This window comes from Lonchura striata, chromosome 11, assembly GCF_050655825.1.
Source record: "Lonchura striata isolate lonStrDom1 chromosome 11, ASM5065582v1, whole genome shotgun sequence".
In the NCBI taxonomy this organism is placed as follows: domain Eukaryota; kingdom Metazoa; phylum Chordata; class Aves; order Passeriformes; family Estrildidae; genus Lonchura; species Lonchura striata.
Genome location: NC_140713.1, coordinates 21,621,722 through 21,640,650, shown reverse-complemented (window position 1 = coordinate 21,640,650; position 18,929 = coordinate 21,621,722). Strand labels below are relative to the sequence as shown.

Here is an 18,929-nt window from a genome sequence, read left to right as displayed (position 1 = left end):
CCCTTCCTGTGCTTTTTTTTTGCTGTGGTTGATGAATGCAGTCAGCCCTCGTGTGTGCAAGGAGAGGGAAACTTTTCATTCCATTCTTGCCATGGAAAGATTTTAAGCACAGTCTGGCCTGTCAGAGCTCAGTGGCATTTCTGGTGGACTGCGGGACCTAAGAGCCAAACATTCCTTTTCTCATGGAGTGTACAAGTGCACATCTTGCTAAAAAAACTTAAATTAAATACTCTGAATCCCTTCACCAATTCTTGAGCATTTCTTATTTGCTGCTCATTTTCTTCTCTACTTGTTACTTTCTCCCAGAATTATAACAAGAGATGAATTTCTTAGCTCTTCCATTTGCAGCAGATTCCTTTCTGCCTACAAGTCTTAAATCAGCTGTTGCATCTTTGAGTGGTTACTGGCAGGCCCAAGTACAAATAGAAAATACATTTATATGCAAAATGCTATAACATTTTCCCAGTGTTCTCCAATATTTATAACCGAGAGGAAATGATGTTTTAAATTATATCAAATATTCCAGAATGTTTTCTGCAGTGCATTGTGTGATTTGTTTTAAAGATACTGTCTAGTACTTTCTGAGATGGGCTGCACAGAAAATAGAAAAGTGCTCAGGAAGTTACCTTCCTCACTCCTGTTTATTGAAACTAAGAATGTCCTGTTTGATCCATTGCACTTATCAGTAATAGTCTGAATTACACTACATAATTTATCTTCCCTGGATAGGATTGAAAAAGACAGGTTTTACTCAAACTAAAGTGCACGGCATCTTCTGCTTATCCATTTCCTCAAAATGTCATCTAAGTTCTTAATTTATAATCCAAAATTTCTGTCAGTTTTTGGTCTTCCATCTTCATAAACCAAAAATTACATACTGCTTTCTATCATTTCCTGGATGAAAAAAGAAAGCTTTATCTTGCTATATCTATTGGAAATGAACATCTTCAGTTTAATTTAAACCCATCTCTTCAAGTAGGAGTAACTTACGAAGTCACTGAGATCAAATCAAACTCCCCTTTGCCTCCCAAAAATAACATTGACACGTCAGATCATGCAATCAAATCCTGTTTGCCTCATGTAGAAATTGATAAAATAAATATGATATATAAACTTCAGGGGACCAGGAACAAGCTGATACACTGATGCTCCTGGAAAGCACCTTACAAAGCAGGAGATTCTATTAAAACTTTTGCAACTCAGGTATTCAGTGCTCTGCTCCTCCCACCCTAAAGGAGACAAGACCTGCTTTAAAACTGAAAAGAATTTCTGTTCATTTACACAATATAAATTATGATTTTTTCTTAATACTACTTCCTTCCTCAAACCAAACTGAGAGACTCCACTGGCAGCTGCTTTAGTACAAGCTTGCTGTAACTCCACCTGCACCTTTCCATCTCATGGGATGGACTTTTTATGCTGATAAAAGCAAAACCATATGAAATTCCATGTCCCATTCTCCAATTAAAGGCAGGCCAGTTAGAAAATATCTTTCAAAGAATTCTCAAGCAAAAAAAAAAAAAAACAAAACCACAAAACAAAACAACAAAAAAAAACCAATAAAAACCCAAACCAAAAAAACCCAAACAAACCAAAAAGCACAAAGAGCCAACCACAAACACGTATATAGATTTACATATGTATAAATCTATATGTTCACAATACATCAAAGATCCTTTTTAGACAATAAATTTCAAATCCTCCCTACATCTGGTGCACCCAAAGAACTGAAGTTTTGAAGAATTCCCCTTACCTGAAGACATTTCTGAAAAACTCAGAGAGCCCTTAACGAATTAGGCAAAGTGGCAAATCCCCTGAAGGCTTGAGGATATTGCTAATGGAATTTTCTTCCATGTAAGAAAGAAATTCCTTCCCATGTTGGCTGGGGAAGAAGGGCCTTGTTGTCAGTGTTCTGGGGGTTTTATTGGGTTTTTTGGGAGGTAGGGAGTACATTGGAAATTTCTATGCCTCATTGTTTAATGCAAACTTTATATTAGGTTAATAAGTAAGCTACCATGCTTGAAAAAAAAAGAAAAACTTAAATGGACCAAAGTCTGTACAGCAGTGACAGGAAGCTGGGAGAGGGAAAGAGGATTATCCTGATGGGGAAGGGAAGGGCTGGCAAGAAGAGACTTCACATTTTCTGCTCAGCCCCATGGCTCCATCCCAGTGCAGGCACAGCCAGAGCCAAACTCGTAACAGCTTCTAAAACTTTCTGATCAAACTTAGACCTTTTTATGCCTCACAGGAAAAAAAAAAAAAAAAAAAAAAAAGAAAAACAGACACTAAAAAACAAATCTGTTTTGAAGCTCTGGACTTTCCTAAGTGAATCCCACTGTTTTCTCCTTGGAAGCTCTCAGAACCATCTTCTCACTCCTCACACTGCTAAAAGCAATGCTTTTACCTATTGCTGTCCCAGGGTGCTACCCTCCAGCCTGGCAGGCTGCAGAACTTGGTGATTATTTCTCTTTTAAGGCAGGAACATGATGCCTTAATGTTACAATTAGGCCATGGTGAGAAGTCAAGAGCCCAGCAAAAACCCTGCTACCTCCAATTCCCCCCGGCAGCTGCCTTGGACCTGCTGCAACTTCCCAGGTGAAAATCAATGGCAACAACTTTCTGGTTACCTCAGGAAGCCTGAATCACACCATTAGTACCACCAGCACAGATTTTCCTGCCTTTCCCTCGTTTTCTCAAGCAGTTAATCCCATTAGTGGAAATCTCTGGGCTTCCAGATATGAGAAGTGCATTTTTGACAAATTCTCCTGAAAATTCTCCCTCGTTTCAGCACTTTCCATCTCTCTCGTGGTTCACTGGAAAGGCAGATATCCTCTGGGAAAATTGTGATCTCCCCTGGGTTTGTCTCTTCCATGAGTTATGCATTTTATCAAGGCTACATTAAAGCACACCGAGACAATTCAGACATTTCTAAGACAAGAGAAATTAGAGTAAGGGAAGATAAAGCAGCCAACACGATTTCTGTCACTTCTGCCTGAGACAGCCCTGCATGACAACACGACCCAGAGCATAATTTTTTCCTCAAGTCACCCTTTGTGCCAAAGGTTTTAGTGCAGGCAGCGAGGTGCCAGTGCTGAGGTAAATGCCACAGTAGCAACTGCTTCACTCCTGGAATTTTTCTCATTAAACCACACATTCTTTTTTTATTTTTCTGGAGATCCTTTTCCTCTCTAACATGCAACTTCCCCTGAACTGCTGCCTGGATAGCCATTCCTGAGCTCTGTGGGGCTCCACTATCTGGTGTGGGCTGAGTCAGGTGTCAAAAAGGATTTTGGCGAAGCAGAAATAATTCAGGAGTGAGAGATTAGGCCAAACTCCTGTAATTTGACCTCTCACTGTTCCAGCACAAGAAGCCACCCCCTGTGGTGGCCATGGAATGCCCACTGTTGTCCTCTGTGATATTTAGATTTGGATATTAATAGAAGAAGCTCCCATTAGAAGAGGTCTGAAAACTGAAAATTGATGCATATTGGAAGAAAATTTAATTAGGATTTTTTAGTTCATCAGAAGGCTGTGGAATGAGTGTGGGTGAACTTAGAGGGCTACAGATACTTGTAGCTCCCAGAGGAATATGACTCTACAACTTTCCTTCAACATTTATAATGAAAATTCAGCTGCAAAAAAAAAAAAAAGTGTGATAAACCTAAATTGAACTGAAGCAGCATAACTAATTTTTACAGTCTAGTTACTGCTACTATCAAATATTCATTTCTCTCAACAAGCAGGTAACTATGGCAACAAACACAAAGGTGCCAAGAAACAAAAAAATAAAAGTGAGAATCTTTACATTTATCTCAGGTTTTTTAACCTTCTTTAGAATTACCATCACAGCTATCAACTATTTAAACTATCTGCAAAGATTAATTTAGTAAAATATTATGAAGACACTGAAAAACACAATGGAAAGGATCCCATTCCTCTCTGAAAACTGCAATCAAAAGTGATTTCCAATTAAAATACCTTCTGACAAGAAGAGGAAAATTAATTTAAATTTTAGCTCTAGGACGAAAAGAGAACGAGCAACGTCATGTTTCATTTTCTTCAGCCTGTCACTTCAATTCTCTTTTGAGGAGGACTTATTTTCAGATGATATAATTACAATCCTGAAATGGCAGTTTTAAATATACAAGACAGATGTTTATTAAGTTGAAATACATTTGGAGAAAAATTTACTATTTCTCTTTGCTGTGGAAGCAAAGGACAGATTCTGGGCCTTTTTTCTTTTGCAGTTCCTTAAAGCTGTAATATTTCCCATTTATTAATTATTGCCAATTCCTATTAATTATTTTCCCATTATTTCCCATTCCATTTCCATGATTTTTGGAATTTCAATGGAATTATTTCTCATTTCAAAGACTGGAAGTCTCCCTGCCATGACACTACCCCACACACATCTCACCTGCAGCGTGAGTGTTGTCTGGTCTAAATCTACTTTTAATGTTTATGCAGGGCAACATCCCAATATAAATACCATAAAGAAAAAATAAGTGGCAAAAATATTCAATAATTATGCTGAAACCATCTCATCTATGACAGGTTGTGGTCCAGGATTCTTAAAAACATTAAATGAGCAGTGTCAGGCAAAACATTATGAAGATACCAGATGTTGTGTGCCAAAGAAGAAAAGTCACCATTCATAAATGCTGCTCCCTGTACCATCAGCCTGCAACGTAGAATTCATATTTCAGTATTTTAGACTCAGGTCTCTGTTTGGGGATGGTGGGATAATATGGCACAAACTTAAAATGCTTACAAATTACTTTTCTGAGCAATATCTTCCATTAAAAGTGATTTATCTCTGGTCTCCAAGGAGCCAGCTCGTACTTGTTCTGCAGGGAGAATGATGCTTTATGGATTTCCTCTCAAGGAAAAAAAAGTTTGCTTTGAGGGGAGAAAAAAAAGGAAAGAATAAAAGAAAACAAAAGCCATAGCACAAGAGAGATCAAGCTAAAGATGTCACAAGCAAATGATGCCTCAGGTTTTAGCTTTTATATTTTTCACATTCTGTGCTACTTTAGTGTGTGGGTCTGGGCTTCACATGAGGGGATGCTGAGCTCTGTGCACAGAGCAGGGACACAAAACAATTCCTGCTCCAGCTGGGCACCAAGGACAAATGATCCAAACCTCAGCCCAGCAGCACAAACAGCGTGGGCTGGAGAGAGAAAAACAAGCAGGGTGGGACTGATGGGCTGGAGCTGGAATGGGACAATGAACTCCAAGGTGCCAATGGAGCAGAACCGATCCCAGGGAGAGCCCCGGGAGCGCTCGGGCATTTTGGGACCGTTTTGGTTCACCTTGGGTTCCTTTTGGGACCATTTTGGTTGATCTTGGGTTCATTTTGGGACCGTTTTTGTTCACCTTGGGTTCCTTTTGGGACCATTTTGGTTCATCTTGGGTGCAGCCCTGGCTGGGCTCTGGTGCTGCCCAAGGTGGATCCATGGAGGAGATCCTTTAATAAATCCCTGCTTTATTCTGTGACTCTGCCCAGCCTCTGCTCTAGGTCAGCCCTCACAAGGCGTTACAAACCGTAAAAAGTCATCAAAAAACTGAGTTGGGGCACAAGGAGCAGCCCTGGAATCACTGACAGGGGATGCAGAGATCCTTCATCAAGGGGAAATCCATCACCCGGGGAGCTCCCAGCTGCATCAAACACAGAATGGACAGAAATAAAGGCAACTTTTTTGTCTACACTAATGCACCACATTGGATTAATGAAGACATTGAATGTCTTCAGTTATGCCTTAGGTTTGGAGCTTCTAAAGGGTTTCATTGGACACAATATGGGTGTAATGGACAACATTTACAAGTGAAAACAGACTCAGAGGCAGCCACTGTCTCACTAGGGTGTTCCATTTAATTAAGACTTCAATTTTTGAGATTTGTTTAATATACAAAAATTAAAAACAATCAGGCAAAAAGTTCTGTGAATGTTTTGCAAGTGGAACACCAGTGGATCCTCCAGTCCAGAAGAGAAGCAGAGGAGAATATGATTAACAACTCATTATATTTATTCACATTCTGCCTTCTCAAATTACCTTTTAGTTGATACACTGAAAGAGAAACGGAAAACTAAAAATTAATGTTATCCATGCAGAATAATAGGGGTTTATTTTAACCTTGAATAGAGTGTTGTGAAACTCTACAGTATAGGCTGAAAACTAAAAGTTGAGCACACACACACATTTAATTAATGCTATTATAATTAGATACTGCAGCACAAAAGAGAGCTAAATTTGGGTAGAATTTAGAGAGAAAGAAATTTCCCAATTCATGGCATTAAGATACAATCTCCTACAAACCAGAATATTTTAAATGGTTTTTGCTACATGCACTCTAAAAATAGAAAGTCATAAGGAAACACGAAAGATAAAAGAAAGTGAAAATGAAATGACAAAGATGTGTCTGTTGTCTGATGACATCTGGGGAATCAAAAATAAAATCCCATTGGTGCGAGAGGAATTATCCCAAAATAACACACTGGGAAATTAGAATTATCCTAGCAGAACTAAAAATAACCACCTTCATACTTGAAGATACCCTTTTCATGTTAAAAGAAAATAAAAAATCAGATCCAGCATCTCTGGGGTAACCCTTGTTGAGTCCCAAGTATTCCAAGCTGCAACTCCACCAAACTAAGCAATTATTCCTATTTGAAATAATTCATTTTCAGTGCTAACTCTACTTGATTCATGCTGGTTGTAAGCTGAGCACTTTCAGATGCTTTCCTTTCTGCTCTCTTCTGCTCTCTCTGAGCATTCTGAAAGTACTGATAATTGTGTTAAAAAGTCAGACTTTAAAGATAAAATATCCAAAGTTTCTTTCCAAGCATTAATTGTTCTACCTCTACACAAGCTCATCTTATCCAGCCAGCAAAAACTGTTTAGAAACTGGAAACTTTCAGGAAAAATTTGGATTAATCAATTGTGAAGCCCTTCTATCTTTTGGAGCTGTACTCCTTGGCCCCAAGCAAAGGCTGAAAAAACACTGCCAGTGCTTTTCAGATTTTTTTCACCTTTTGGCACCTCTTAGTCTACATGGATAACATTAATTTTTGGTTTTCTGTTTAGGTACTCACCCATCTCTCTCCCTGAACTGAAACCACTGCCCCAAACATCAACAAAATATGTGGTTTGTCTTCAAGCTGGAATTTCTAAGTTTTACTATCTTCAGTCATAGATGAACATTGAAGATCATCTCTTAGTGCTCTTAGTTCTAGCAGATTGTGTCAGCATTTAGCAATTAACCAGCTCCTCTGCAAAACCTGCAACTGGAGGCTTTTTTTATCCTAAGTCCACCACTTCTTTCCCCCTCTTAGACATCAGTGGGATTTTTCACTTCTCAACATACATAAACCTAATATTCCTATCTTTTTCCTTTTAAATAAAAAAACTTTCACCAAAAAAAAAAAAAAAAAAAAAAGACATTTCCATTATCAGCCTCTATTCAAAATATGTGGGCAGCAGATATCATGTTTTGTGTCACTCTTTGTAAGTGCCTCGAGGATGATATTTTTTTAAATCTCTCTGCAATGCATCAGTGTCAGGGAAGCTCAGGATGTTTGGATGAGTGACATTTCTAGAGGATCAGCAAACTATCTGCCACAGGAGGTAGTGATACCCAAACTCCTAACCCAAAACATCAGAGGGAGAATATAAATATTGCTTAGTGCAGCTACAGAGAGCTGCAGGTTTGAAAAATCATATTCACATCATCTTGTGGGAAACGGGGGAGATTTGCACAGGAAGCAAACTATGAGAGTTAAAATAATGGTTGGAGCCATCAACAGCTCAGAATGCCCTGAGTGCATAACACACTAGGGGAATGAAAGGCCAGTAGGTCACCTAAGAAATAAATCCAAGATCATAATGAAGAACCAGGAATGTTACTCCTTCCTTCCTTGTCAGAGGGAAATACTCACAAAACAAGAAAAATATTCCTTTGCGAGATACCTTGGGATTCCTTGGAGAGGAAGGAAATGTCCTTGCAGAAGCTCTGCCTTTAAGTGGTGATTTATCCCACCTGCAAGCTCCAGGTTAAAGAGTTTGACCTGGAATTCCCCCAGATTGTGTGGGGTGAAACCATAAAAGAGCACCTACGGGTGGGTGCTGGCCAGCAGGGCTGCAGGAGGATGCCCTGGGGGCTGTGATGGCCAAAGCATTCCACCTGCAAAGTTTTTCCCAACAAACCTTGTCGAAGACCACCCTAGGTCAGGAGTGGCTCCGTGTGGTGGAAAAACTTCTCCTCCAACCCATGCTTCCAGAAAAAGGCTCAGCAGTCTCTGTTGTCCAGTCTCAAGGCAGTTTATTGCAAGTTATCTAAAAGATTTTCTCCTTGGGCTGCTGTGGTTTGCTCACAGCTCAGGCAGAGGCACACACACACCCTGACATCCTCTCTGACCCCGACTGCTTCTTCTCTCCCCACCAGGGCTGCTGCTCTCTTTTATATGGTACATTACGTGTAACATGGGTACAGTTTTCCCAATGCCTATTACCTATATTAAATGGTGATTTTCTATCTTTTATATGGTACATTACGTGTTAAATGTTTACAGTTTTTCCCCAATGCCTATTACCTATATTAAATGGTGCTTTTCTACTCTAAACCAATCTGTGAGTGCCAATATCACCAAGAACATGGAGGTGAGGAAGAAGAAAGAGGGAGGACAGGACTGTCCCAAATCCCAAATCCATCTCAAACTCTCTGACCCCCATGTACAAAACCAAACCTCCCTGTACAGCACTCAAAAATTCTTCCCTCTACTTTGTGACTACTTCTACTATAATATCTGAACTTTTGTGACTTGTTCTTCCTGCAAGGTTGGTAAATCATTCCATTGTTCAAACCCAAAATCACAGCTGTTTGCAGCTGCCTGCCAGGGTCTCAAATGCTTCTGACCTGGGCCCGGAACATCCAAAAATGTCTGAGGGACATTTTGAGTTCCCACAAAACCTGAGTTCAGGACTGAACAGACACAGAGGGGCCAAGGTGGGGATTTGGGGCATCTCCAGAGGGTTTGGCTGTTCCAGGGGAAAAAAGGTAAAAGCAAAACATGGACTGCAAGCAGCAGCTTCTGCAGGGAGCTGTCCATTCACAAAGACAGCAAATGTGTTTGCTCATCTTTGTTGCAGAAGTGGATTCTCACACCTCGTGCTCTGTTTGGGTAGAACATCCGTGTTGGATGTTTCTTCATGCAGGGATTTGTCTTCCTCGGGTCTGGGGGCTGCATTCCCTGCCCAGGAGGAGACAGGAACATGGTGCTGGAATGGCTCCCTGATGTGATATGTTCATCCCCCATGGATTTTTACAGAAAAGAAACTCTGGGTCTATTATTGGCAGAACATTTTCTTCTTTTTTTTTTTTTTTTTTTTTTTTTGTTTTAATCAAACTATCAAGCTATGTGTTAAATGAAATTAGAAATTATCTAAAAATTACATGAAAGATTTGTAGGAATTCTACCACTACAGCTTCAAACAGAGCAGATTTGGTTTTTTAATGAACAGACATATCCTCTGATGTTCTCTCAATAGGAGATTTTCCTGTTTGTAACATGAACCATACTACTCATATTTTGACATATAATTTTGACTTTTATTTCTTCTTTGTGCAGCTTCTTTCAAGATTCAAGAACAGGTTAATGAGCTTTCTCATCAAAAATATAATAGGAATCAAACTAAAAATTACTGGTAAACTAAGATTTTTTTTTCTCACTGCAGGCATTTGAGCCCAAATACAAAAATATTCATCATAAAATTAACTTTAAATATGATTTTACATCTCGCTAAGAAGCACTTATAATTTCTCTATCAATTTTTCTATAAATAACATTATAATTGGCAGATTTTTTTTCTCTCCATTTCTAATGTTTCAGATATAATGGGCTGTGGAATATTCTCTGTAAAGAGACCAAAGGCCCATGAGTTTTATGTTTACAAGCATCAGAAACCAGAATGTAAGAAATGCATTAATCAAGGGGAAATTGTGAATAGTTTGTTTATCTTGTATTTTAAGCAGAAAATAATATGAGATATTGCTGTATCTATTGCTAAAACCCCTTAAACCACAGAAACTGAGGTTCAGCTCTGGAATTTGCATACTGCAAAACAAGTTAAAGGTGTGCAAGTGGGAATTCTGTCAGAGAAGACAAGACAAAATGATACAATTATTCCAACTCAGAGCTGATATGCTCCAAGGTATATGTTTTCCTACAATTGCTGTAAATATGAATATGTTAGAGGTTAATACGAAGATCAAATGTGGAATGCATTTGCTGAAAAGATTAATATCTTTTCATTAAAAATGAGAGTGCACTGTTGGTTCAGCATTTGCATTTAGATCGAGTAGGTAATAAGTATATTGACTGCTTAAGACACCTATCTCCAAAAGGGAAAATATTAATAAAAAGGGTGGTGTCCACATGCAGAAGTGGACGAGATTTTTCTATTTTCCCCTTCAGAGAAGTTGAGCCCTTTGGACTTGAGCTCTGTGATTTACTCCTGCCAACAGAGCTGCTCCATGCTGTAAAGAACATTTCTGCCCCTGCTCCACACCAGCACTGTGCTGCTGAATATGGATTGAAAACTTGGACAGACAAGCATCCCTCCCAGCCAGAAGAGGCACTGTCTGGGTGTTTTACTCTGCTTTTTGCTGCAGGTGTGGTTTAAGAGCCTTTGGTTAAGGGGGAGGCTCAGCCAGTTGTTGCAGAGTCATAAAATAGGGTTGGGATCTCTGGACATTGTCTAGTCCAAGACCCTGCCAAGGCAGGAATGTTGCTCCATTCAACAAGAAAAGTGTCCAGGTGGGGTTGGGATGTCTCCAGAGAAGGCTCCACACCTTCTCTGAGCAGCTGTTCCAGTGCTCTGCCCCCTCCAGGGAAAAGTATTCCTCATGGAATAATTGAGGTGGAACTTGTTCCGTTTAATTTTATGGCAATTGCTCCTTGTCCCGCAGCTGAACACCACCAAAAAGAGTCTGGGACCATTCTCTGGGCACCCACATTGGAAATGTTTGTAAGGATTGATGGGATCCTCTCTCAGCCTTCCCTTCTCCAGAGTAACCAGGCCCAGCTCCTGCAGCCGCCCCTCACCAGGGAGCTGCTCCAGACCCCAAACCATCTTTGTTATTTTGGGTAGTTCACCCAAACATGAGCACTGGCTGCTTGTGCAACTCCAGCTTTCTCACAGTTCATGGCTAAAGGCTTTCAGCTCCATTCTTGCAAGTCATAAAGAGAGGGAAAAGTATTTATGGCAGATTGATGACCCAAGATTGGTTCAAATGGTCACAGAACACAGCAGCTGCTTCCTGAGCTTGTGGAAGGCCACCAGTATCAACCTCACAGCAGAACAAACATTTCACAAACCCCAGTCTAGCCCAGGGTCTCTCACATCCACAGAACACTTGAACTGGTTTCCTCAAGGTGCTTAAAACCACGTGTGCCAGCACACAGAGCAGCGTGCAGCAGACAGCTCAAACCATTTTTTAACTCCAACTCAAATTAAGCACAGCAGTTCCTATCAAAAGCAAAAGCAGGTTACTTCTCAAGCTGTGAGGAGTAAATATTTCACTTAAGCAACTGTGGTGACAGCTTTCTTTTAGTACTTTAGTCATGAAGTTTATACAAATCGCAGTTGCTTTCCTATGGAGCACAGGGGTCGGTCACACTGGGAAAACAGCATTGTGGGCAAGCAGAAAACCCAATTCCTGAGCCATAAAGGAAATTTCAGAGTTGATTCTACAAGACCACAAGTGTTTTCTTCACTTATGCACATGAGGAGCATTATTTTCCTCCCACTGCAGGGAAGTGTCACTTTGAGCTGGAGTCTCCATCCCTGAAATTTAAGACATTTCCTCAAGGTTTCCTTCCAACTTCTTCCCCTCCCCCTGTTTTTCTTGCTTTTTCACTCTCTTTCCCTGTTGTGCTCTATTTCGTGTCATTTAGACTATATATTTTGATGGAGGGCATCCTTCTCCTCTGAATTTATGAATCAAAATGTATTCTCCAATGGATACCTGGAGGTATAATTTGCCCCCTAACACTCTTCAATCTTTATTACTGACACATTCAAGGATGCCTAACTCCCACAAGAAAAGAAAAAAACAACCCGCATTAATCTTCAAAAATGTGTCCTTACCTGCCTTCTGAAAATGAAAATGGATGTTCTTTGAGAAATTACCAGAGTTTTGCTTTAAACCCCCCGGATCATGCACTTTTGGAAACAATTTTGAATCTAAAAAAATTTATAAATAAAAAAATCTGCTGGTGAATAAATACAAATCCTTCACTGTGCTGTTTCCTTGGAGGCAGGAAGCATTCCCTCAGCATCCTGCTGGATGGAGTCTAGAGGGTTCCTGCACACCCTTTTTTGTGCAGACAGGACAGAAGGATTTTATTTTAAAAGTATCTCCTTAGAAATATTTTTTTTTTCCCTGATAATGCTTTAGGAGTAAAAGTATTCTTTCATCTTGGTCTCTAATATTGTTAACATAGATGCTTACTAATGCAAACCAAGGCTCTCCCATCAGCATCACTGGATTTAAAGACTGAGCTCTCTAGATGTCCAAACTTTAATTTTACTGTAAATGCCTTTATTTTGATTCTTTGCTCTGGAACAAGAATTTCTAGGCTATGCCAACAGCTCCATTTCTGAAAATGCTGAAGCATGGAGAAACAATTTGGACTATCCAGAGTGGGCAAAACCTGCAAGATATTTTCTATGTCCACATCTCAGTCTCCCCCACTGGGTAAAACCTCCAGTCTCCTGCTCCCTCTGATGCACAGACATGAAATAAATCATACTTAAAAAAACAAACAAACAAACAAAAAAGACCAAAACCACCTCTAAAACAATTTATATTCAGCTAACTTGTCTTAAATGCAGTGAAGTGTCTCCCAAAAGCATGAAGGACCAAGCAGTGGTAAAAGTTACATAGAGATGGAAAATAGGAGTAATTTTAGTCAGTGTTGTAACATGCTTTGAAAGATAAGAATTGCTGAGATAAATTCTCATAAATTCTCCTTCATGAGGATTTTGTCCTCAATCTCCAGTTTATGTTTCACACCTTCTAGCAAGGCTTTCAGGGGAAAGAACACTTCTTCCTCCCGTGTTTCTACAACACATTTTGTGTGAGATTGTGACAAGGGGCCAAAGCATTTAAGATTTACACAGGCTCCCAGTAAAAAGGAATTAATACCAGCAGTTATCCTGCAGAGGAACAGCACACGGTGCTCCCTCCAGCCCAACACCTTTCCAGAAAGCCACCCATCCAAATATGGTGATGTGTAGACACCTTATTCCCCAAGCAGGAATCCAGTCAGACATTTCTTCCTCCTAAACTACTCAGACATTTCCTCCTCCACGTTTTACTCCCCTCCATCCCCACCTCACACAGGCAATTTTTTATAATAATTCAATTTCATGAACCACACAGAAATACATAAGTTATTTATATAACATCAATATTAAATTGGTAGCCAGGGTTTTTTTCAGAATAAAAACATGAGGCTGCTTGTCTCTAAAAGCTGCAATTATGGTTAAAAATAGAAGTTATTCATCTTTGACCATGAATGGCAATTCCACAGATCTGAAAAAGGAGGCCTGACCACCAGTTCCTACTCAAGACATTTGGGCAGGAAGGGGAAGAGGCTGAACCCACAAAGATGATTGTGAAAAAATAAACATCCATTTTCCCAAAGCCTTTCCTCTGACCAGACAAAGTGAGACTGGATTTTAACTGCAGATCATGCTTAATTTTAGTGTTAAAACTGTACACAGCCAGCACATTTCGGCTTGTAAACTACTCAGATTTGGAACAATAAGAATTGCTCTGGAATTTCAACAGATCCCAGCTTGTCATGTCACCTTTAAAGTAAAGGTATGGAATTGGTGATTATTAAAAATCATGAGGAATTCAGATCCTGCTCTCAGGATAAACTATCCAGCCATAACCCCCATCTGACGGATGGAGACAACATCATTATTTCACAAATCACCAGTGACCTTTGGGAGGCACTGGGAAAAGCAGCCATGCTCATTCCCTTCCATTGATTTTCTAATTTTGACTAAATTGGGGACTTAATTTGACTTAATTTGGGGAATGGTTATCTATGAGGAATAAAAATACCTGAAACTGTCTTTAGAAAACAGTAAAAAGGTTCTGAACTGAAACTATGGATTTAGAAGGGAAACTTGAGGGGAGAAAAGGTAGTGAATTCATAAGGTTTCACTTGGGCACCCAAACATGAATAAAGTTAGAAGCTCTTTAAACTTCAAAACACAGATATTCAGTCCCAGACCTTAGTTTCATCCTTAGTTTTACTGCATTGGGTGCCTGGTATCTCTGATTCACCCATGAAATATTTGCTGTTGGAAAAGCCTGTAGAAAAACCCTACCCACCTAGAAAGGGAAGTGTATGGGCAGCATTTTCACCTGGTAAAATGAAAAATAATGTGCTGAATCTTGAGAACAATGGACAGTCCTGAGTCTAATCAACTAATAAAGACAGCACACACCTGAAACATCCTGCAAGAACAGAGTTTGGATGTCTCCAAGAATCTAAGAGCACTCAGGGCTACTTCATCAAAGGAAATTGTGATTTATAGAGTAACTTTCTGGTGCCAAGATTTTATATATTCTGCTATCTAAACCTTTGGCTTAACAGATTGGCTCTAGTTTATTATCTTCTGAACATGAAATGATCATACCTAAGCTTTCTTTGCCATCAATTTATGCTCTCATAATGTTAATGATCTGTTATAAGCATAGATTTTGGTACTATGACAATTCATCTTAAAGCCACCTGAGAATTACCTGTTCCTTCCCTACCCCTCTTATTTTGACTATGGGCTACCAAGCTAATTAGGCCATTAAGTCCACTCATAAAAATATTCTAGGAAAGATATAGAGCACTAAACTAATAATCTCAGAGTGAACTATATGCACAATTAGCTCTGGGTGTCAATTACTAACTCTAAACTGAAGTCCACTTAATCTTGACATCTTCTTTCTCACCACACAACACTAAATGTTTTGCACAGAAATCATGAACTACTAAATTTACTAGATTTGCAAACATTGATCAGAGCTTAGCACATGTTAGGTCTAAGTAAGAAATTTAAAAAATTCTTAAAAGAAATGAGCATCCTCAAAAGTGAGCATCTGAATCCCCACACAACAACACCCAGAAGAAGATTAGAGGCGCAACCATTAAAACGTGGGACTGGAGAAAGGCAAGTGCTCACTCACCTCCCGGTCCAGCAGCGCTGGGGACACCACCGTGACAATGTCTCCCTTCTCTGGGTCGATGTAGAACATGTTTGGGGAGGGTTTGGTGGGGGTCTGCCTGAGGATGTTGTAGCGCAGCAGGGCGTTGTCCGTGCTGGCATCGTCGGCGTCGAACGCTGCCATGCGCATCACCGTGGTTCCTGGGGAAAGGGGCACACACAGCAGGCACTGAGCACAAAAACCTCTCAAAATGAGCACTTCCACCTGATCTGGTTCCTGGGGAAAGGGGCACACACAGCAGGCACTGAGCACAAAAACCTCTCAAACTCAGCACTTCCACCTGATACTTAGGTTGCACTTGTATTCCTATTATCTCTACTTTTTTTGATTTGTGGGTTTTTTTGTTTTGGTTTTTTTTTGTTGTTTGTTTGTTTGTTTGTTTGTTTGTTTGTTTTGTTGTTGTTTTTTTTTTTTTTTTTACTAGGTTGGAAGAGACCTTCAAGATCATCAAGTCCAACCCAGCCCCAACACCTCAACTAAACCCTGGCACCCAGAGCCACATCCAGGCTTTGGTTAAATCCATCCAAGGATGGTGACTCCACCACTTCCCTGGGCAGCCATTCCAGAACTTTATCACTTTTTCCATGAAAGACTTTTTCTTGATATCCAACCTGCATTTCCCTTGGTGCAGCTCGAGGCTGTGTGCTCTGATTCTCTCAGTTCCTGGAGAAAGAGCCCAGCCCCACCTGAGCACAGCCACCTTTCAGGAGCTGCAGAGAGTGAGGACTTGTTACTCAGCCAATAGAAGACTCGTGTGCTCTAGCACAAATTCCCTTTATCTCTGTGCTTTGAAGCCATCCATAGTAATTGCATTTCACTAAATGAACTACAGGTATATCTCTTCCACTTTTAATTCTGCAGGCTGAAAATCCACAGGTGGCTACAACGAAAACAACAATACTGAAATAACAGGTCTCTATTTGCCTGGTGAAGTGTTGCAGTTCAAAATGTATTGGATGTCATGTCTGTCAATAAGAAATGTTGTAATTATTGAAACCTACATTGTTCTAATTTCAATTTGTACAAATTTATGAGCTTATTTTATGAACACCAATAAGCCTCCCTATCTCTATTGCCCCACTGTCCTTCCAGTGCTGAAGGAAATTTCCTGAGCATACAGTTCTGCTGGAGATTGCAATAAGGGAAATGCAATTCCCTGCAAAGGTTCCTAAATGCTGTGCAGAGGAAAAACCTCATTCTGTTTCTTTATCACAGTTTAGAGAGAGGATCTAAGAAGAGTCCTGTGCTTAGAAGGGGAGCACATCCTGCACCCCTGGATCAAGGATTTTCCACCCCCCAAGACAGGCAGCCCAGAGGCTGACACAGCCTGCAAAATTCTGTCAGCATTTTATCAGCTTTGTGCAGTACACTGAGAAACAAAGAAAGGGCACAATGAGACACCTGGGCTGAACTGTGAGATGCTCATCCCTAGACCAAAATGATTTCTTCATCAGCTCATCTGTAATTGTAAATGTAAGCATTAGTTTGGAAAGCAATCTAACTAAATAATAAATGGTCACAGCAAGATTATTTCTGGTAATATCGAGCTGAGATTCTACCAAATAGCAAAAAAGCCATGATCAATAAATTCATTTCAACAGTGAATCAATGTTAAGTTAACAGATTAGTGTGAGATATTAGCAAACTATAAAGTAAGAAATCTAGGAAGAGATCCAGTCTTTGGCCTAAAAATCCCTACTGAAGCAATATCAGATTCCATGATCTGCACTATTTCCATTGAAGTAACTTTGCACTGACACCATTATCTCCTGTGAATCAGTGTCAGAGTGAGCCATAACTCTTTGTTACAGGTTAATTCCTCTCTAGGAACTCACCTTCTCTTTTCCCCACAGACTGGACAAGTATTATTTTAAACTACCATGATCGCCACATTTTAAATACAGCATTTTCATTTTTTTATAGATCAGTAAGACCATAGGATCAGTTTACAGTATTCACCGAGACTTCTGTGGCAAAATTACTACAAGAGGGTAAAACTTGATAGAGACAGGGCCTAAGACATTAGATTGCAAGTTCCTCAATAGCAGGAATATTTATCATTCGTGTACAGAGAGTTTGTCTTCTTTCTGAAGGTCTTGGATTTTAAAAAAATCAAATAAAAATGAAATATTATGGTAAAAATAAAAACAAACCCAGCCTCAGTTATAGACTGATATAACAACTGCCCGTTCACTGTTAAACAAACTCAACTGGCTTGTTTAGATACATTTCTTCTTTTCTTTTTTCCTCTTTTGTTGTAGTTCCCACAGTACAGAGTGTTGCCTCTACTTGTAGTGACCTTGAATATAAGCTCTCAAAGGTTTTATTTCATTGCTACTTCGGTCAGAGTTACCCCCTTGAGAAAATAGCAGAGCCCTGACAGCATGTTGGTTTTATTCAGCAGTGATTAAAGGTCAGACAGCTCAAAAAGAAGCTTACCACTGGATACCATGCCATGTTTTCCAGTATTACAAGATTCCAACCCTGATATTTTCACCTACTTTGTGTGAGACTGATTGAGAAGAAAAGAACTGCTTTCTTTTTTGGAGAATTAAGATTCACCCTCTTTTCACAAGTACAGGATAATGTGCTGTTTTTAGAAATGTATCACATTTTGAGAAGATTTTTTAATATATCAGTGTTAGATACCATGTTTCACAAGGGTGTCCCAATCACAAGGTTTCAGTGAAATAAATAAGGACTAAGGCAAATCTCCAAGGGATCTTTAAGAGTGCCCAAGTTCATGTGACATTCAATGGATTTCAGTACACAATGATTTCCTGAGGAATGCACTTTAACATGATGCCATACTCAAGTACAGCAGAAAACATTTTGAATGACTACAAGGTTGCTATTATTATAAATCTATTAAATGAGCTGATGCTCAGCAGAGATTTAGAAAAATTACAATAGATATTCAAATAGAAATCCTATTTATACAGTTGTCCTACTGAAATATTTCTGATGATAAAACAGTGGAAGGCACATGTAAATTTTAAGATCTGATGTAAATCCCCTAATCTCTCATTACTCTGGCATAGAACTGGTTTAACACAATGGCTGAATCTGACTCTGATTTGCCAGCTGCAGTTCTTTAACCTTTCAACTCACTAGCCATTATCTTGTTCCTGCAATCATTCCTTTGGTGCATACAGATGAGAATTCCAGCAACTCAGACGAGCAGAATTTTACATTCATTTTGCATAGAGATGCCAGCTCCAGGAGGAAAGCTGGAGAGAATTAGATACGTCTTTTTTTCTATGCTTCTTCTCTCAAAAGTTTTTTGGCATTGGTTTCTGGCTACCATCAAAGTGGAATTTAAATCTAATTTTAAAGTTATTCTATTCTCATAAGTTCTCATTATGTGTAAAACATGCACATAAAATGTGGGGTTGTCTTTAGATGTTGTTATGTATTAGTAGAGGCTGTGTTTGGTTTTTGTTTGGGAATCAATACAGAAAACTGCACCTCTCGTTTTGTGGCTGATGCCTCAAAAACCACAAGAACTTTAATCCACCAGTTAAAACATACACCTGGAATATTAGACCTTGGAGAAGTTTAATAACTAGATTTCCAGGGAAGAAATTCCCTATCCTAATTGAGGTGTCCACAGAGAGAACACAAATGATAAA

The 18,929-nt window shown here is 39.5% G+C and overlaps 1 protein-coding gene across 2 annotated transcripts in view; it reads right to left on the bottom strand.

Annotated features, from left to right (window-relative positions):
- Positions 1–18,929, bottom strand: part of CDH13 (cadherin 13) — a 459,552-nt gene that overhangs the window by 126,246 nt on the left and 314,377 nt on the right. For both annotated transcript variants that reach the window (XM_085589891.1, XM_085589892.1), the window contains exon 7: positions 15,259–15,437. In XM_085589891.1, the coding sequence (XP_085446017.1) occupies positions 15,259–15,437 (179 nt within the window). The remainder of the gene's footprint in view (positions 1–15,258; positions 15,438–18,929) is intronic.